The 20,207-nt window shown below is 57.3% G+C and overlaps 1 protein-coding gene across 5 annotated transcripts in view; it reads left to right on the top strand.

The window, feature by feature from the left end:
- Positions 1–20,207, top strand: part of NFATC2 (nuclear factor of activated T cells 2) — a 136,091-nt gene that overhangs the window by 79,239 nt on the left and 36,645 nt on the right. For all 5 annotated transcript variants that reach the window (XM_045833437.1, XM_045833436.1, XM_045833435.1 and 2 more), the window contains exons 6-8: positions 5,961–6,101; positions 19,543–19,598; positions 19,995–20,121. In XM_045833437.1, the coding sequence (XP_045689393.1) occupies positions 5,961–6,101; positions 19,543–19,598; positions 19,995–20,121 (324 nt within the window). The remainder of the gene's footprint in view (positions 1–5,960; positions 6,102–19,542; positions 19,599–19,994; positions 20,122–20,207) is intronic.

Genomic DNA, 20,207 nt, shown 5'->3' on the forward strand with positions numbered 1-20,207 from the left:
CGGTCCCACAGCAGCGTCCATACCTCTACCCACCCCTCCAAATGGCCTCCTCCTGTGTGTGTGTTTTGAAACATAAACCAAAAGGCGTGCGTGAAGTGCCTGGCGTCTCACGCACTCCCTGTGGCAGCTGTGATTATTTGCTGCTGTTAGCGGAACCCACCCACTCTGCATAAACACATTTCCCCGACCAGGCTCCCCTGTCTGTCTCTCTTTGGGGAGATTGTAGTTCTTGGCCCCGCACCCCCTATGACCGAGTGAATTGCCAACTGGCAGGTCGGCAGTGATGTCCCACTTCCAGGCCGATTCAGGCCAGCCCAGAGGACCCCGCGCTGGTGTGACGTTCCCTCGTGGGGCCTGGGCCGCTGCAGCTCTGCCCCCCACCAGCTCCCACTGCCGGCGCAAGTAAACACCCAGACTGGTTAAACCAACAGCGCCCTGTTGGTTCAGAGCTCATAAAACACAGGAACCCCAAGCCGCTTTAGGACGTGCCAGAATCCGGGGGCAGGAGGGGAGCCTGGGGGAACCTCCTGGCGAGGGCCACCTCGAAGCTTCTGCGGGAGCCCAGGGCCTAGACTGCCCCACGGCCGAGACCTGGGCCCTTGGACCCTCGGACCCTCGGGAAGGCTGCGGCGTGGGGGCCCCTGGTTTGGTTAGAGCGTGGCAGGAACAGGTGGTCCGGAATCTCTGGTGGCTGGAAAGTGGAGTGGGTGTCGGCGGGGGCCGACAAAGGGGGCCCTGCAGGCCCGGGAGGCCCGGTGGCTTCCTGAGAGCCCCCCACAGGCCCTGGGCGGTGCCCCCCCCATTAGCAGCCGTAGGTGTTAGAGGTTGCATCAGAGGGAGAGAGGGAAGTGGACCCCAGGAGGGTAATTTTGGTTGCTGTTTGCCTCTCCTCGGTTCCTCTTTCGGAGGCTAATTGGGTTCCTTTGCGCTGCCTCCGGGCCCTCTCAGGGTGCCAGGGCCTCCCCTGGAGGGGGTCCCCTTGTCCTCAGGTGGCCTCTTAAGCGGGGTACTTGACTCTCAAACAAACTCGGGTAACGAGTCACCTGAACAGATTGTTAAAATGCAAATGTCCAGCTTCCTCTAGGAGATTCAGAGCAGTAAGTCAGGGACATGGCCCAAATGTCTGCATTTTTATTAAGTGCCTCCCTCAGCCAGGTGATTCGGCTGGGATGGGAGATGGGGTCAGGGGGTGGGGTGGGGGGGGCTCACTCGGAGAAAAGCTAACGATCAGGGTCAAGAAACCTGGGTTGCCGTTTGGGACCCACCAAGAACCACCGTGAGGAGAGCAGTCACCTGTGTGGATGTGGTCGGCGCCTCCTTGGTGAAGCACGCACCAATGACAACGCTTAGCCGGTGCCTAGCGCCTAGAAACCGCTCGAGAAACGGCAGCTTTCGGTGTCGTTCAACTTGCCGGCCCGCGTTTATTGAGCCAAACACACGTTTTGCGCATTCGCTCTTTCGGTGGCCACCGCAACCTGTGTGATGGGTCTGTTAACAGCCCCGTTTTCAAGACGGGAACACTGAGGGTGAGAGCTGGAAAGCCCCCCGTCCAGGGGTTGCCCGGGGCGTGGGGTGGGGGGACTTCAGTGGGGCTGAGATGCGTCCCACATGACAGGCGTCCCCCTGGCCGGGGCTGCCCCTGGCTGGAGCCGGGCCCCGAGCCTCTCTTCCTCTGTCTGTGAAATGCAGCCGATTGTGGGCTCCTTGGTTAGGCAGTTTAAAAAGATGCCAGCTGAGCGGACGTTCTGAGAAGTGGCTGAGCAAGAAAGAAAGTGGCATTCTGAAAGAGAACGAGAGTGAAGACTGGTATCTTGACTGGCGACTCCGTGTGAGGCACTGGCTGCGTGCCTTACGTTAGGTACACGTCCTTTCATTGTGGCGGAATGCACACAACACAGCATGTACCGTTTTAACCATTTAAAAATGTGCAATGCGGTGGCATTAACAGCATCTGTAATGTTGCGCAGCTGCCACCACTGTCTAGTCCCCGGACTTTCGACCCCCTCCCCGCAGAAACCCCACGCCCATCGGCAGGCACTCCCCTGACCTGGCAGCCACCGGCCCGCCTCTGTCTCTGTGGGTTTGCCTACTCTGAACATTCTGTTTGAATGGGGTCACATAATGTGTGCCTTTTCATGTCTGGCTTCTGCCACTCAGGGTAACTTTAAAAAAAATTTTTTTTCTGTTTATCCTCGCTGGAGAATATGTTTACTGATTTTAGAGAGCAAGGAAGGGAAAGAGAGGAAGAGGGAGAAACATCAGTTGGTTGCTTTCCGTCTGCGCCCCAACCTGGGATCGAACCTGCAACCTAGACATGTGCCCTGACTGGGGATCGAACCTGCAGCCTGGGCATGTGCCCTGACTGGGGATCGAACCTGCAGCCTGGGCATGTGCCCTGACTGGGAATCGAACCTGCAGCCTTTTTATGTTTTATGTACAGGACGATGCTCCAATCAATTGAGCCACCTGGCCAGGGTGCGTAACGTGTTGAGGGTTCATCCACGTTGTGGCCTGTGTCAGCACTTCATCCCTTGTAGTGGCTGAGTAATGTTTCTGTACGGCAGACCACCTTTTGTTTACGCGTCCGTCCACGGGCGGACATTTGGGCTGTGGGTACCAGAGGTTTTACCAAATGAGCACTGACCACCCCCACGTGTCTACAGGCGGCCCCTCTCACCGTGCTCACAGCCCCTCCCCCCCTCCCTCCCCTCCTCCCCAGCACTCCTACCAAATCCTGGACCTAGACCGTTCTGTGCTGAGAAACGCTGCTCTAGGACGGGGGCCTGGGGGCACCCGCGGTTTTCAGCTCCCTAGCTGATGGGCATGGGCAGCCCGAGCCAAGTGGTGCTTCTCAAACTTAGCTCACGGACATCGTCTGGACGCCCCGTGCAGCTGCAGGTTTGGGCCGGGAGGTCTGGGTGGGGCCCCGGGCCCCCCACCTCTAACGGGCCCCCTTTGGTGCGGAGGCTCCCCGCCCGCGTTGTGAGCTGCAAGGCTGGAGTGCGTGCAGAAGCTCACAGGAGCCGGACCGGCCTCACGTGGTTCTCTTTTTAATTTCCGTGTAAAAAGACAGTTTTCCTTCAGGTGAGGAGAAGGGGTGGGAAGTGCACATTGGGCAAGGGGACTGTCGGTCGGTTGCTTGAAAGTGCTTGGCTCTGAAGGGAGCCTCGGGGAAGTTGCTTTTGCTTTAGGAAATCAAGTTGTGTTCACAGCAACGCGCGGTGATTCACAGCACAGCTGGCCAGGCCAGCCTCCCTCCCAGCGCCCAGAGCTCATGGCCACGTCCAGCCCCTGGCCTGGCCGGCTGGGAGCCCCGGGCCAGCTTGCCCAGTAGCAATGACTCAGGCTTTCCACCTGCAGAATGGGACAGATGGCTCTTCCCGCCTCCCCACCCATCCCTGGGGCCACAGCTGCCAGTTCTCCCGCCCCCCCCCTTCCCTTGCCCCAAAAACTCATCAAAGGCAGAGCTTAAAAGCCGGGACCTGCTTTTGTAGGAGATGTGACTGCTGGGGTTTTGTTTGTTTGTTTGTTTTTGTTGTTTTTACTGCTAATAAACTTCCACTTGCCGCAGCGCAATTAGGAAGTCATGCAAAATGTGTATATTAAAAGAAAGGATTAATAACCAGCCCATATGGGAGAAATTAGCTTCTGTGGACAGGCCTTTTCAATACATGCTCCTAACTGGCAGCCCCCTGGCACAGGGCTGGCCCGCCGGGCCCTGGGAACAGAGATTGGGGGCCCAGCGGGCCGGGGCCGGGCGGGGGGTGGGTCGTCGTGGTGGGCTGTCGGGTTCCCAGCTCCCAGTGAAGTGTCTGGGAGCCTCTGGCTGGTCCTCAGCAGATTCCTTACATGCTGCCAAGTGCACGGTTGCTCCTGAAGGAGCCGGTTTCGGCGGAGCTCGGGGCAGAGGGAGGGGGCACTCGCCACCTGGAGGAGCAGGCGGGCCAGGAGAGGAGGGTGAGGTTTGGGCCTCGGGCCTCCCATGGCTGCCGCCCCGGCTCCCGGATGGGGAGGTCGGCCGGCCCCTGGCACGGAAAGGGCTGGCCCTCCGCCCGGTTCTCGGGCTCCGGGAGGAAGGCCAGGAGCTCGGGCTGACTCACCGGCGGGAGGGCCGGCCTCTCCAGCCCACGCTGCCAAGGCGAGGCCCGAGCAGATGGACCCCTCATGCTGGCGGGGACCCGCTTCCCACCCCGCCCGGAGAGGGGGGCCAGAGAGGGGGGCCAGAGAGGGGGGCCGGAGAGGGTCTCCGTTTCCCGTAGGAAGGACCCAGAGCCTGGCTGGGGTGGCAAAGGAATGGGGCGCTCAGCTTTTGAGGTTCCCAGCTCAGCCTTGCCACATGACCTTGGCCACGGGGTGACCCGACCACTCTCAGCTTTCATTTTCTCCCCAGTCAGATGTGCATGAATTTTAAATCTCAAATGGGCCTAATTTCAATACTTCCTTCCTCAGAAGGTTGCTGGGGGCATTCAAGCATGTCATGGCAGCAAAGAGCTCAGCACAGGCCCACCCATCCTTCCACCTTGCATTCTTGCAGACGCAGATGAGAATATAGAGGCGGAGAGGCACATAGATACGTGCACCGAGACGTGTTGGGGTGTATTCATGTCTAACCCCATCCATCCATCCATCTGTCCATCCATCCATCTGTCCATCCCTCCATCCATCCATCCATTTTTTTATCCATCCATCCATCCGTTCATCCATTCATCCTTCCTCCCCTCCCTCTCTCCCTCCTTCCTTTATTCCCAAGCACCTCCTAGGGAATCCTAGGCCCTGCTCCTAGCCCTGGGCTCACAGTGGTACACAAAGCGAAGTCTGTCGGCCCCACCCCCCGCCCCAGGGCTTGTGTTCTAGTGGGGGGAGAGAAAGACCTAAACCAGTAACACTTGGTGTTGTGTGTCTGTGAGTGGGAAGTTCTTTGGAGAAAACAAATGAGGGTAAAGCAGGATAAAGGCAAGAGAGGGAGAGACACACAGACAGACGGACAGGAAACCGCTGTTTCCACTGCGGGGGAGGAGGGTGGAAGGGCTAGGGTAAGGCAGCCTTTCTGTGGTAGTGAAGAGAAGCCTGCAGGAAGTGAGGAAGGGAGCCGTGCGGGTCATCAGGGAGGAACCTTCCAGAGAGAGGCACTTGCGAGTGCACTCCCTCCAGGATGGGAGTGGGGAGTGTGCGGCGTGTGACTGAGAGACAGAACATTCTAACGGGGTGTCCAGCTGGCGGCCCACGGGCCGCGTCTAGCTCAGGATGGCCACTATGAATGCGGATCAATGCAAAACTGTAAATTTATGTAAAACATTGTGAGATTTTGTGTGTGTGTGTGTGATTACATGTTGTGATGTATTTAATGTGTGGCCCAAGACAACTCTTTCTCCCAGTGTGGCCCAGAGATGCCAACATTCTGGACACCTCTGTCGGCTGGGGCAGCATGAGGAAGGGGGAGCTCCAGGGCGCGAGGTCCGAGCGGTGGCGGGGGCCGGTCAGGGGTGTCGGGAAGACCGGGTCCGGAAGCGCGAGCGGATCTCAAAGCGATCATAGCTACACCCTTCAGGAACTGGGTCCCCGCGCGCCGCCCTTGTGAGTCCCTGAGCCGGGGCCCCACATCAAGTGCAGAAGGAGGGAGCACAGTGCGGCCCCGGCAGCCTTGTGTGGAAAGCCGGTTTGCCCAGCCACTCATTCAAAATGAAACAAACTCTCTTTCACCCTTCCCCTCTGTCAGGGGCACAGGCCCCTGCCCCTTGATTTAGGAACACAAAATGTCTAGGCGGAAGTTCGCCCAGATAACTTGGAGCACTCTTCCAAGAACACCCCATTTGCCGAGCCTGTGGCGGGGGGTGGCGGTTCCCCGCTGAGCGACGACAGCAGGTGACGGGGGCGGGCAGAGCGTGTCCCAGCTCGTCGCAGTGAAACGAGAAAGCCTCTCCCGAGTGTCCTCACAGTGACTCCTTGTCCTCTGTCCGCAGCCCAGCGCTCCGCCCACGAGCTGCCCATGGTGGAGAGACAGGACACCGACAGCTGCCTGGTCTACGGGGGCCAGCAGATGATTCTCACCGGACAGAACTTCACGGCCGAGTCCAAAGTCGTGTTCACGGAGAAGACCACAGGTTGGGGCCTTTGCAGCTTGTATGCGTCCACTGGCGCCGTGCACGAGCGCCCGTCTCTCGGGTCTAAGCAGCACTGACCAGGGAGTAGGTCTCCTAGCACAGAGGTTCACGCTCTGCCCTTTCTCCTCACCCACAATGCATTTCCCATGTGGTTTTGATGTCGACACAGCTCACCATTACGCCAGTGTGCCAGACCGTGTTTTAGCTGATGCTGGGCTGTTTCACGGGGTGATGAGGTTGGCCCCTCCCACCCCCAATTCTCTTTTCTAAATTATTATTTTTCCACATAAAGAGGTAAACGTTCTCAACTTTTTACTGTTATCAAGAAGAGAGGCCACACAGCATGGTGCTTAAGTGTGCCTGCTCTGGGCCTGGGGGTCCTGGGTTTACATTTGGCTCTGCTACTTACTTGCTGTGTGACCTTAGACAGATTACCCAACCTCTCTGGGCTTCCATTTTTTCGTGTATAGAATGATGATAACAAGAGGGTTATCACAAGGTTAGATGAGTTACTACATGTCGAGCAATTATAACAGCACCAGGTATATTGTAGGCCGATAAACATTGGCTACTTATATTTTTATTATAAATCGTGTTGTGATTAATTTGTGCTTTTTAAGATTAACTAATCTTTTTGGCATGAATCTCGATGTGCATCTTGCTTATTGCCGGTGTATTCCCAGCAGTGGGATCCTGGAGAGTCACGTTGAGGGTTTTACATGCAGATTGCTGAATCACCCTCTGGAAATCCACAAACCGCAACTCCACCGCTACGTGTCGGGACCGGTCTCCCTCCTCCCCAGAAGTGCCATCTTTTAAATTTAAAAAATTTGCTGAAATGGTGCTTCCTTTTCCTTTGCATTCCTTTGCTCTGAGAAGTTGACTGTTTCTGTTTATCGGCCATGTGGTGTCCTTCCTCGCGTGCACGGGCTGGTGGTGTGTCGTGCCCATGAGGATGTGATCAAGAGAAAATGGTCAGAAGGAGGAAAAATGTCAGGCTATGCAGTTATTTATCATTGTGGACGCTAGGCCTAGTCCTTAATGGACATGATTTCAGTAGGTTAATTCCAAGGGGTGTTGCTGTTCGATTCTTTGTCTGTTGTCTTTGGGACGATCCAGAGACACTAACAGGAAGGTGGTCCAGTTGTGGGGCTCAGGCACTGCCCGAGGGCGCCTCTTCTGGGGGCTGCCCCTCAAACTGCACACATCAGGGACCTATTGTTACTAAGGCACCTGCCTACGGGAGGAAGCAGAGTGTCTGGGGGAGGGGTGCCTCTTCCCATTCACGCAAAGCTTCCTCCTGGGAGGGATGCTATGACCAGCTACTTTGAAAGCACTGTCCGAGGTGCAGTTGCAAGAGGCATTATTAAATCAGGCCGTGGCAGTGGGGGCTGGAGATTGACAGGTGGGTTTGGGAGTGGTTTAAAAGGCGTGCAGCTGGCCAGTGGTGGTGCAGGGAGGGGGAGGAATGCAGGCGTTGCAATGTAGGCATTGCATTCTATTATATGTTTGCCCAACACTTTATTCAGCTACTCCCCTTTTACTGGGCGTGAAGCTGCTTCCAGCTCAGTGCTGTTCTAAGTAACTCAGTGAGGAACATCTTCTGTGCTCATTTAGTCAGCTAGATAAGCACTCCTGCTCTTTAGCCAGTCTGCTTGTGTTCAAACCCCAGCTCCACCACCCTCTAGCTGTGTGACCTTATGCAAGTTACTCGCCGTCTCTGGGCAGCAATTTCCTCATCTGTATAGTGAGGACGACGACAGTCCTACCTCATAGGGTGGTCATGAGATTAAGAGCTTGTTACGTGTTCAGTACTTATGAAACTCTTGGTATATAGGGAGCGCTTGATGTGTGAGCTAATGCTGTTTGTTTTGGTTAGTTCCTACACGTGCTGGGGTGGATTCAAGGGGGCGTGCCCATTTTTAAGTGCCCCGGGGGAGGTTCATTTTTCAGGTGGTGGAACAGTGTCCAGGATTTCCTACAGCGGGAATCTGTGAGGCTCTGGTGAGTCAGGGAGCAAGCCGGTCGCAGAGGTGGAGGCTGTCGGGCAGGGGGAAGTGCTTCGGTGAGCGGGCAGAGGCTGGGAGAGAGGGGCCTCCCGGTGCCGGGCAGAGACGAGAGCTGGGCTCCGTCTGCACGCAGCGAGGTGACTGGGCGTCAGGATGGGCTGTGGAGCGGGAGAGAGCTAGGAAGTTCGCCTCTCCGGTGCCCGTGCATCTCCTGTACCAGGAAACCGTCCTGTTGGCCTTCTGTCGACTTTCGCCAGAAGTGTTCGGCTTCAGAATGCCTTACGAGTAGAGGGGGAAGGCTAGTAATAGACAGATGTCTTGTTACCCGGGGTGGCGGTTTCCATGGGGCGGGGGGCAACGGGGCCGTGCGGGGATGACTTGGAGGCCAGGTCCCACCAAGATGCCCTGGAGTGAGGAGCCAGCCAGCTTCCCACCCCCAGGGAACTCATGTTCTTGTGAAGCTACTTAGGGCTACTTAGGGTACACCGCCCAGTGAGGTGTTTGTTGAATGAATGAATGAACGAATGAATGAATGCATGGCATATACTGTCTAGTTTTTCTTCTCCTGGCCTCCGAAGAAATTTCACAGTCCACCTCTCAAAGGGCGGAAAACTCAGCGCCTGTTCCAGCTTTTGTAAAGTGCCATGTTAACAAGATGAGGAATATTGACAGCTCCCTGTGATTGACCATCAGTGGGCGGGCCCCTCTGTGATTGACGCGTCAGTAGGCGGGCCCTTGCCTGCCACTTCCTGCCAGTTGTCTTCTCTAACCTGCCAGCGGCGGGAGGCAGATGGCAAAGGAGAAGGCAGGGGGCTCTCCCGAGATCACACCCAGCATCGTCCAGTCGACCTCCCTCGGCCTCCATCTCCGTCTCTGCAGAGCGAGATAGTAACAGTCCTTGCCTCCTGGGGTTCAATGCAAAAACGAGCAGCGTGAACCTAGTGCCCGGGAAGTGCTCACCGAATGTCCGTTACTGCTGGCATAGTCTCTCCAGCGTGACCACAGCTCAGGCCGCATACATTGCCCGTTCGACACAGGCTGCCCCAGGCGCGGGCCTCGGCTGGGGGCTGGGCAAGCTTTGGGGGTGCTGCGTGGTGTGGCGGTTCCAGGCCCCGCCTCTGAGGTCAGGCGGCCGGGTTCAAGTCCATGCTCTGTGCTGAGTAGCTCTGGCGTCTGGGCCAGGTCAGCCACTCCGCCTCTGGGAGCCAGCGCTGCCCTTCTGTGAAACAGAGATGACTGACTTCTCTGGAGAGATGAGAAGGTTAAATGAGATCATACACAGATTAGGCTCTCTTCCTGGAGGAGCTTGGCGCACTGCGGATGCTCATGAAATGTTAGCTTCTATTATTATCATTCTGTTTGGCCTGTGGAAAGATGACAATGAGTAAGGTTTTAGCTCATGGAACCAAGAGACATTGACAAACATAACCATAATAAACTGTGTGCCAGGCCTTGTCCCGAGCATGACAGTCCTACAGGGGAGCCACCACTCTCCTAATTTTACTCATGAGAAACCGGGCACAGAGAGGGCGAGTGACTCGGCGACAATCACACAGCCGGCCCACGGCAGCGCTGGGTTTGACCGCAGAGCCTGCCTCCTTGGCTGTTAGCTGTCCTGCCCAGAAGAAGCGTAGAACCAGGCTCCTTCGGCCGAAGGCCTTTCAGCGGCTCCGAGCCCCCGACTGTGGAACCATTCTGCGGTGAGACAGGGCCCTGACTTCTGCAGCGGGTCCTTGGGGCCGAGGGGATGCAGTTCAAACCCATTCCCGTGCAACTAAGACTCCCGGCTGAATGTGGCTCCTGCGTGGATGCCAGCAGACAGGCAGGGCTATTTGGGATGCCCCGCACCCCCTAGGCGAGGCGGGGTGGGCTTCTCGGGGGGATACCCGAGGCTCCCGGTGGCTGCGACAGACAGGGACTTGCCTTGCATGGGCGGGGAGCTGGCTCTGCTCTTCTGACCCCGAGCACCAGCCTCCCAGCCCAGGGCCGCCTTCAGCAGGGGGAATCCCTGTTGCTCAACCTCTTTTTTCCAAAACGCATCCCTGTTCCCATCTCCATGGACAGCTTGGCCGGCGAAGGCGCTGTGGGGCGGGGTGGAGCGGAGCGGCTGAAGTTTTCCAAGGCAGGGGAACCCCAGCTGGTTCTCACATTAAGGGAAGGTGACCGCCTCCGGGGCTAATCTTAGCCCCCACGTCGGGTCACTGGCACCGCCGGCTCCGGCCTTCTTTTTATAGCCGTGGCCCGGGATGGAGTTGGTGGTTTCCACTCCGGCGGGGTGGCGGGCTGGAGCCCGGTGGAAAACCAGTAGGAGAGGGGCAGTGCAGTGTTCCTTCAGTTAGAAAAGCTCTCGGTGTTTTGGAAAAGGGCCTCTTATTTATAGCAGCCGTGATAATAACGGTTATTCTATTATTTTGATTACCGCTTTTAATTATTTTCAGGACTCCAAGAGCCGGTCTGACCCGGTCCTTGCCCCTTGGACCAGCCCCTTGCTCACTCGGTATCACGACAGTGGCTTCGTCCTGTCCCCAAACACCCCGTGCTCGCTCCTGTCTCGGGACCTTGGCTGTTGCTTTTTCTTCTTGGAATGTTCGTAGATGCAACACGAGGCTGCATCTACGGGTTCCTTCAAGTCTCCGCCTCTCCTTGAAGTTGGTCATTCTCCGCTCCAGCCTGTCAGCTCCTGTCCCATTGTCCTGCTCTGTTTTTCTCGATGGCTCTTAGCACTCCTCAAGCAATCCTGTCTGTTCATCCACTCATTTATTGTCTGGTCTCCCGTGCTGGGCTCTTAGTTTCTGGAGGTCGGGGGCTTGGCGTTTGCTCCTGGGGCTGCAGCATCCAGCATGGTCCCTGGCACACAGTAGGTGCTCAGATACATATTGCTGAATGGATGCATCATTTCTTTTCATTGTCACACTTGGCCTGGGAGATGAGTGGCATTATCTCCACTTTACAGATGAGATCCCTGAGCCTCGTGGAGGTCAAGCCATGGGCCCCAGGTGAGGCCACAGCTGGCGACAGAGCTGGAACCCAGGCAACGTGTACCATCAACCCCCGAGTAATCTCTCTCGTCACATGCGAGAGGGCAGAGAGAGGCCAAACAGAGCCACCAGGGTATTTCCTATTTACCGTTCTCCGAGATGGCTGAAAAGCCTTTGTGTAGTGTCTGAAATTTAAAAAATGTGTAACCTTTCCAGCGAAGTTCAGGCCGCGAAGGGCAGCCTGTTCCTGACTCCGGCTGGCCCCCGGCCACTCGGGCCCCAGGCGGAGTCGGGGGTCCCAGCAAAACACTGCAAAACAGGAAAAAATCTAAGGACACAGGGATAAAAGTGACGCGGCAGCGGAAGCGAGGTCGCCATGGCTTTGGGCGACTCCCTGCGCCTGGGTGGGGTCCAATGTTTTGGAAGCTTCCTCCACATGACACAGAGTTTTGGAATTTTTCAGCTGGTAAATCTTTCTTAATTCGGGGCCCCCTGTCCCCGCCAAGTAGCTCCCTGGCTCCCTGTCCTGCGGGGGTGTAGGTTGGACACGTGCCTGCACCGGCTTACTCAGCCCTGAAACTCAAATTGTTTGAAGGGAACTGGTGTTTTGTTTTGTTGGACGGTTTTCTTGGCCCGCTCTGGCGGCGGAGGCTCCCATCACCTGTCGGGAGGGCAAATTGATTTTTTAGCGAAGAGGCGTGGGCGGTGGAATTCCCTCTCTCCCACTGAGTCATCATGTCCTAATGTGAGTCACTTTATGACTTGGAGGTTCCCAAAGGTTATATTTTGAGCTCCGTTTAATAAATAGAAGCGCATTTGCTTAAAATAAATTTTCTTTTTTTTTTCTTTTTGCTAAATTAAGTATTTTTCCATGAACCGGTAGCCTGGAAAAATGGAGCCATCTTGGAGAAGGCGCGGCCTGCTTCCACCTGTTGGGTCTCTGTGGGTTCGCCTGGTGAGGCGCTTTCTGAAACAATAGGCTGGAGGCGGGGGACCCTCTGGATGGGGCTTCCCTCTGGGAAAGGTCAGACCTGGGCTGGGCCGGGGCATGACTAAGGCCCTGCAGCCCTTTGCCCTGGGTGACTCACGTCTGCCGTGTCCCTGGCCCCCCTGGGCTGGAGCCCACCGCTCGCAGCTGGCCGGGACTCCAAGCTTGTCTCCGAAGACAGAGGCCAGATCCCCATGCTGAAGCCCCACCGGGGACAGAGAAAACGGTCTCGTTTTCCGAGAGCTGAACGTTCGCCCGAACTTCCGCCCCTGGCGTGTAAGACCAGGCTCTGGAGTGAAAGAATCCTGCAGTTGGTTCTGTTCGGGTGACCGGGACAGAGGTCACTCACAGAGAAGGGAGCCCTCTCGGGCCCTAGCATTTCCACCGTCCAGGGTTCTTCTTGGGGCCAGCGGGCCATGGCGTCATTTGCAATTAGCAGGTCAGAATTCCCCCCGCCCCCAAGAAAAAGCATCATGTCTTCTGTGAGTTAGCTGTCTCACACCCTTTTCTATGATCTTCTCTGCGTTTCTGGGACTGCATATGTAAGGTGTGAGCAAGCCGGGTTTGGGGTCATTGGCGTGCTTGTCTTGGAGCCTGGGTTAGCGCCATGTTTTGTGCTTCGAGACCCACGTGCCCTGCCTCGGGAGCGGGCGTGGTGGTGTTACAGCGATCGGGGATCACGGATCTCAGAGTGTCTGTCGAGCCTGCCGTGGGTGCTGGGAAAATGTCAGCTGACTTCCCATGTGTCCCCTGGGGGCTCAGTGTACTTATAACCACGGGGTCAGGAAGGCAGGGCTGTATGGTTTCTTGACTGGGAGAAGAGTCCTCCCCTGGCTGGCGGGTCTCTTGCCTCCCATCACCCCAGACCTGGGACACTCCTGCCGTCGCGGCCGGAGCTGGAGGGAGCTTGACCCCCGGCCCGGCCCTGCCCCGCCTCACGGCCGGGGAGGCCAGCTCACACAGCCAGTGAGGTCGACCCGCTTCCTGGCGGTGACACAGCTCCTCAGCGGAGGGCCGGTGCAGGCCATCTACCGATGACAGCTCATCCCCAAGAGGCGCCGTGCCAGGGGTGGGATGACAGATGAGCTGACATCTGGCCTCGATGTAAGATGACCAAGCAATGCCCTTTTAGCCTTGCTTCACTCACAGGGCCCCAGGCTTCCATCGCTGGTCCCCAGACATTCTTTGAACACTTACTGTGTGCAGGCGCCGTGCCGCGTACTGGGGACACACGACAGGTGAGGTCCCTGCCCTCCGGAGGTGGGCAGTCTCAACTGTGCCTGTAAGCGGGTCACGTTGAGCTGGGGGAGGTGCCGCGAGGACAGTGGAAGCAGGTCATGGGCGCAGAGCAAAGGGCCTGAGCTGGGGGTGGATACAGGATGTTCAGTTAGATACAAATCTCGGGTGAACCATGGATTTCTTTAGTAGGAGTATGTCCCGGGCCATGGCACAGAGTTCGAGACATACTCGGAGTAAAAAAAAAAAAGTATGTATTTTCTGAAATTTGAATTTAACTGGACTACCTGTATTTTTATTCGTTCAGTGTGGCATCTTTGGTGGGAGTGGTCAGGAAGGGCTTCCCTGAAGCGGTGGCTTTGAACAGAGCCTTCAAGGCAGGGGAGAGCGAGCTGGCGGGATGTGGGGGCATGTCCCAGGCAGAAGGAACTGCCCGGTGCTGTGGCCGCAGGTGGGGACGGGCTCGGCCATTCAAGGAGCCGCAAGCAGGCCCTGGCGGCCGGTGCAGGGTGCGTTGGGTCGGCGGCGGTGGTTCCTGCCAGGTCCCGTGGGCACGTGGGGAGCTTGGATCTTACTCCCTCAGCAATGAACAGCTGTTGGAGGCTCTTTCTGGCGGGGGGTGAGGGGTGGGCAGGCAAGCTGTATGACATATTTTAAAGATTGTTCTTGCAATTTGGGTGAAGAATGGACTTGGGGTGGGGGGGACAAGTGGGCGCTAGGAGGTGAGCGAGCAGCCCCCGCTGTTGTCCAGGTGGGAAACGGAGTGGGTGAGCCCCCCGAGAACGAGGTGGGGCCGGGGAGAGAGGGAGGGGTTGGGGATCGAGAGCCTCTCAGATCTCACCGAGCACGTGCGGTTCTCACTGGATGGCATTGTGCCCTTCAGGTGCATGAAATGCTAAGCTAGGGGGACCCTCCCGACTGCCCCCCGTCCGCTTGGCCCCTTCAGTCTGTGCATCCAGGGAGTACACGTTTCTCTGCTCATTAGCTGTTGCAAAGCAGCCAAAATGACTTCCACCATCTTCATTTAGCTAATTTTTAAAAGCCAGAACTGGGACGTGTCAGGCATGGCCTCCTAACCCGAACTGACGTTTTGATCTCCTCCCTGTTGCCTGGAGCCCAGTGGCACGCTCGTGGCCCAAGTGAGGACAGATCCACGCCCCCCCTCCTCCTCCCGAAGGCCCCCTGGTTCCTCCTGCGAGTGCCGACATGCGTCCCGGCTCATCAGGGCCGACTGCTCACGACTCCAGACTCCACGCACCACCCGCAGCTCCCTGACACTCCGCTCCGACTCCAACGTGGGGCCCAGAGCTGCCTGCGGAGAGAAACCATTAACCCAGCTGAAGTGTGGGGGCCCCCAGCCTGCACACCGCTAGCTCCCAGGGCGGGTTCGTCTGGACTGGAGCCAATGACATCGAAGGCTCTGATGTTCATTGAGCCAGGCCCGCCCCCAACCCCCATTTCTTTTTTCTTGCAGACTCTTGCTAAATCTTCTCTAGACCCAACCTCTTTGCCCAGAGAAGTTGGCTCTTCCCTCTTCCTCTCTGAGTAAGACTTGGAAGGGCCTTTGTCGTGCTGGCTGCCAGTCCCTGTTAATTTAGGCCGGGGGAACTTTGCCTGAACATCTGCTCCAGAGGCCGGAGTGCTTTATTTCATCCCTGCCCAGAGCAGCAGAAGCGTACTGGATCTTCCCGGGCCTCTTCCATTCTGGGCAGGCTTTCCCAGGGGCTCGGACCCGAGTGTAGGGTGGGAGAGGGGTTTAAACAGCACTCGGGGCTGAGTTGCTCTGGGTGCCTTTTGATTCCTTGTCTGTGCCCGTATTCCAGCACCCTTCCTCACCAGCCAGTTGCCAAAAGGAGTCTGCAAGCAGGGCTCAGTGATTTCTCTTCGTTGGGTCCTCTTGCTGAAGAGGTTCAGTAGCCAGACAGCTCCTGAGCTCTGGCTGTGGGCTGAGCACTGGGGAATCTTGAGGCCGGTTTGTTCATGGCCAGCGTTTACTGAGCATCTATTACGTGCCAGGCACCTAGCACTGGGAGTAAAGCACACTTCCCTCAGGGACCAGCCCCTTGAGTGTGTCTTCCACGTGCCACACAAAGCCGAGGACAGCAGTCTGAGCTTTCACTTCCCACTGGGGACCTGTTTGTTGGGAACGGTGGGCAGGCCCCTCCTGAGAGGCACAGCCAGGCTGCCCTTTGGCTCCGATGCCTGTGGGTGCCAAAGAACATGGGACCTTGGCTCTAATGCCTGGTTTAGGTTTTGATTTCTCATCCCCGTGAGTTCTTTCTCTCTCTCCCAACACTGAGATAACAGTGGCAAGAGCCAGGAAGGTCGGGCACTCTGCCACCTGTCTCCCGCATTAGACGCTGTCCCTTTGTAAGTGATTGTCAGCCCAGGCCCACAGGCAAGAGCATTTATAACTGCCAGAACTTGTGTTATCTTTTTATTAAAAAATGCTTGTGATTTTTTAAAATTAATTTTTTAAAAGATTTATTTATTTTTAGAGAGGGAAAGGAGGGAGAAAGAGAGAGAGAGAGAGAAACATCAATGTGCGGTTGCTGGGGGCCGTGGCCTGAAACCCAGGCATGTGCCCTGCCTGGGAATCGAACCTGCGATGCTTTGGTTCGCAGCCTGCACTCAATCCACTGAGCTATGCCAGCCAGGGCGTGATTTTTTCCCAATATTTTATTCCCATGCTTTGGAACCTATGCAAAAAAATTCAAAGGACACTGTTTCCGTAATCGGTCCCCCGGGCCTTCACAACACCGCTTGCCAGTGCCTGCGGCTGTCTCCTGCGGGGTGTCCGTGTTCTTGGCATGCCCTCCGTGAGGCAGAGGTGCCGTGGTTTTCCCCACGCTTCGGACCAGAGGCAGAGAGGGGTGAAGTACCTTACCCAAGCTCACACAGCCAGTTGGGGGCAAGCCAGGGACTTGAAGCCAGGTTTGTCTGCTCCGGAGTTGGGGTGCACAGGAGTGAAATGGGGACACACAGAGGGGACGGCCGTTGTGGCCGCAGAGCGTGTTCAACGAGGCTCAGACGCAGGGCACTCGGGCCGTGGGAGGCCCGTGTGAGTCCTGGAGCGAGTGGGGCCTTTCCTCCATCCCCTCTGAGCCCACGCTGCTCTCCCACCTGCCCCCGGGAGCTCGGCAAGCTGGGCGCAGGGGTGTGCCCTGCCGGCTGCCGTGCTGCCCAGCAGGTCCCATTTGCCCCAGCGGGAACCCAGGGAGGGGCAGGGAGGGGAAGGTTTCTGAGTGAGTGGTGGTGCAGGGACGTCCCTCTGAGCCCATGCGGGGCGGCCCCTGAGGGCACAGTGGGGTCCCCAAGGGAGGCTGGGCTGTCTGGGGGCTCAGGGTGCTTCTCCAGGCCACGAGGCTCTGACTGTGAAGATCAAGGGGCCCACTATGGCCCAGGAGAGAGGAATGCAAGCCGATGCCCGTCGCAACAGAGGGCCCGGGGTCCTGGTTTGGGAGGGGGTGTGCGGCCGAGTGGGGCACTGACCGAGACGGCCTGGGGTCAGATGTGCCCCAGTCGTGAGAATGTCATCGGGCCGTCCCCAGGGAGGGCACCTGTTCCCCTCACGGGGCCGTGGCAGGCGGCACCCATCTCTGCCTCTCAAAGGCCCACTGAGGCAGGGCACGTGGGTGTGGAGGTCGGGGCGGGGGTGCCCCGGGAAGGTCGGGGGGCATGGCACCGAGGAGGCTGCCGTGGTCAAGTTCCAGCGTGGGTACCCAGAACGGCCAGATGGTCTGCATTTTTTTTTCCAAGAGCAGAATCTGCATTTTTAGGGGAAATCTCATTTTGAAACGGCAGCAGCTAATTTAAGAAAACCTCCAAGCCACTCTGCAGGCCACCAAACAAGCCGGGTCTCGGGGGTGAGGCCAACTGACCTGTTTCTTTAAATCGTGGTAGAGTGCACATAACGTATCATCGACCGTTCCGGCCACTTGTCAGTAAGTGTGCAGTTCACCGGCATTAAGGACGTTCACACCGTTGCGTAACCATCGCCACCGTCCGCGTTCCGAACGTCTTTGCTTTCCAACACAGAAGCTCTGTGCCCATTAAACACCCACTGCCCCTCCCCCGCTCCTCTGAGTCCCTGGTGACATGGCTTCTGCTTTCTGTGCCTGTCACTGTGCCCTTCCCGTGTCCCTCATGTAGGTGGGATCATCCGGTGTTCGTCCTCCTGTGTCTGGCTTATTTCAGGGAGCATAACCTTCCGGGGCCTGTTCGTGTTGTAGCCTGTTTCGGAATCGCCTTCCCCTTGAAGGCTGAACAGCAGTCCACCGTGCGGACGGACCGCGTTTGGTGTGTCCGTTCATCTGCCCACGCACACTTGGGTCGCTCCCACCCAGTGCACCCCGCTCTCTCGGACGGAGCGCTCCCCTTCCCCGGCTGCCCCTTAGACTGCGACTGTCACGGGCTGCAGTGGCTTTTCGTGGCCCCGTCAGCAGCCCTGTTGGCTGCGACAAGAGACGCCTGCTAGGCCCTTGCAAGTCGCCGGGTGGTGGGGACGTGGTGAGGACGGTCGCTTGGCCCCTCCCACCACGGGGACCTTCCACCCAGTGAAAGTTAGTGCGTCAGCCGCCCTCTCCGCCTCCCTCCGACAGGAGCCCGTGGCTTCCTCAGTCACTTCGGGCCTCGCCCCTGACAGGCCCGCAAGGCCGAGACGTGCAGACTGACCTGGCACAGAGGCTCCAGCCGGGTCACTGCTTGCCTCTCGTTAAGGTCATCCAGATCGCGTCGGCTTTGGGAGCCGTCACGAGACGTCTTGTTTACTGTTTTGGCACATGTGTTCCGTACTACGAAGTGCAGGCGATACACAGGAGCCAGGTTGCTGTGGTTGACCCTTAAGAGCCCAGGCTGTGCAGGTTCAAAGCTAACCCATCGCGGAAGATGCTGACAGCTGTGGAAGTACAAAGGGGCGTACAGAGTGGGCCTGTGAGGGTATAATGCTAAGTAAAGTAAGTCAGAGAAGGGAAAACTGTATGATCTCACCATTTTGGACTCTAAAAAACAAAACAAAACAAAAACAGAAAACCCAAATGAACAAGCAGAACCAAAAAAAAAAAAAACCAAAAACCTCGTAGATACAGAGAACAGACCTGTGGTTAACAGAGGGGGAGGGCTTGGGAGGTGGGTGAAGGTGGGGGGGGCAGTTGTGTGGGGACGGAGAAACTTTTGGGGCGATCAGTGTGTACTGTGTGCAGACGCTGAATCACAGCGTCGTGCACCTGAAACGCGTATGCTTTCGTAAGGGGGCGAGGAGGTCCGGGACCAAATGCCGGGACGTGGCGCGCACCCCGGCCCGTCTCAGAGAACCACGCTGCACGTGAGCAGGCTGAAGGCCCCGAGAAGTCCCGCGACAGGGAAGCCCCTTCGACTTGGGCTCGGTGTTTTCCAGATGCTCCTTAGCTTGTCGAACCTGCTCCCTGTTCTCATAAACCCGCTGAACAATCTTCAGGGCCGCCGTTCTGCTACAAAACACCTGGGGAACACTGGGGGAGATGGTTTATTTGAGCCCCAGACTGCCCAGCGGCCAGTGTAGGTGGTCAGCAAAAGACATCTATCATTTGCAAACTCGGAGTTGCCTTCCACTTGGCTTGCCTGCCCCGACCCGGGGAGCTGGTGCTGTGCTCCGGCGAGGGAGAGCTTCCTACTGGGCAAAGCCGCCCCCCGACCGCTGCAGTGAGTGAGTCGTGGGAGACCCAGGCTGCCCGCTGGCTGAGAGGTGGAGGGTGGGCTCCTGTGTCTCCGTCCCCCCCTGCCCCGTGACTCACAGGCCAGGACATCTCGGGGACAGACTGTGTGAGCCACCTGTGCTCCCAGACAGCCAGGGACCTCTCTCTCATGGGGCATTTCAGAAATGGCCTTCAGTTGAACACAGCCTGCAGTGGAGTACAATGTGTAACAACGCTGCTTTTGTTTTCTTAAAAAGTGAAAAGAGAGGCGTTCAAGTGTGGAGAAAAAGACGGTGGCGATGGCATGCTGGGCAGTTTTGCCCCTTATTTGCTATTGTTCTCTGCCATTGCCACGTGTTTCCTCTGCAAAAAGAAATACACGCGTAGGAAAATAAAAACACGTATGTGCTCATGTATACCTATGTAACACTCCCCCGGACGCCTTACTGAAATGCTACCATGCAAAAACCGAGATAAACAGACGTCGGTGCGTGTTTGTCTCAAGTCTTGGGCTTCGGACAGTTCCGACAAGGTCTGTTGTTTTTTCCCTCTTTCCAGATGGGCAGCAGATCTGGGAGATGGAGGCCACGGTGGACAAGGACAAGAGCCAGCCTGTAAGCGCCCGCCCCAGAGGCCCAAGTGCCCTATCCCCTCCCCGGCCCACCTCCCCTGTGCTCTCTCTGCCCCTTCTTTCCTTGCCTTCAGCGAAGCCCCAGTGCTCTGGCCCTAGAGGCCTCAGCAGGTATTGAGTCGACGAATGAATTAAACACCCCCCGAGCGCCGGGCCCCGTGATCGGGCACGGTGACACCTTAATAGACACTGGTAGCGTAAGTGGCAGTTCTTTGCTGCGGCCCGCAAGCCTGATTCCCCTCGAAGAGAGTGTCACCTGTAAGCGTGTGGAACGTGGCACGATTCCGTGTGGCACATGGGCCGGCTGCACGTGCTCGGGGCCTCAGATGGGAGTTCAGGTGTCGTCGCAGGGACGTTGATGACCGCTCCTCCCTTCCAGAACATGCTGTTTGTCGAGATCCCCGAGTATCGGAACAAGCACATCCGCACGTCGGTGAAAGTGAACTTCTATGTCATCAACGGGAAGAGGAAGCGAAGTCAGCCTCAGCACTTTACCTACCACCCAGGTGAGGGGCTCCCCCTGAGGGCCCCTGGGCGGGGAGGGGACCGTGAGCGGGTGACTCGGCCTCTCTGTTTGCTCATCCGTCACGTG

The sequence above is a fragment of the Phyllostomus hastatus genome, unplaced genomic scaffold (genome assembly GCF_019186645.2).
Source record: "Phyllostomus hastatus isolate PE091 unplaced genomic scaffold, TTU_PhHast_1.1 phas_contig_17, whole genome shotgun sequence".
In the NCBI taxonomy this organism is placed as follows: Eukaryota; Metazoa; Chordata; class Mammalia; order Chiroptera; family Phyllostomidae; genus Phyllostomus; species Phyllostomus hastatus.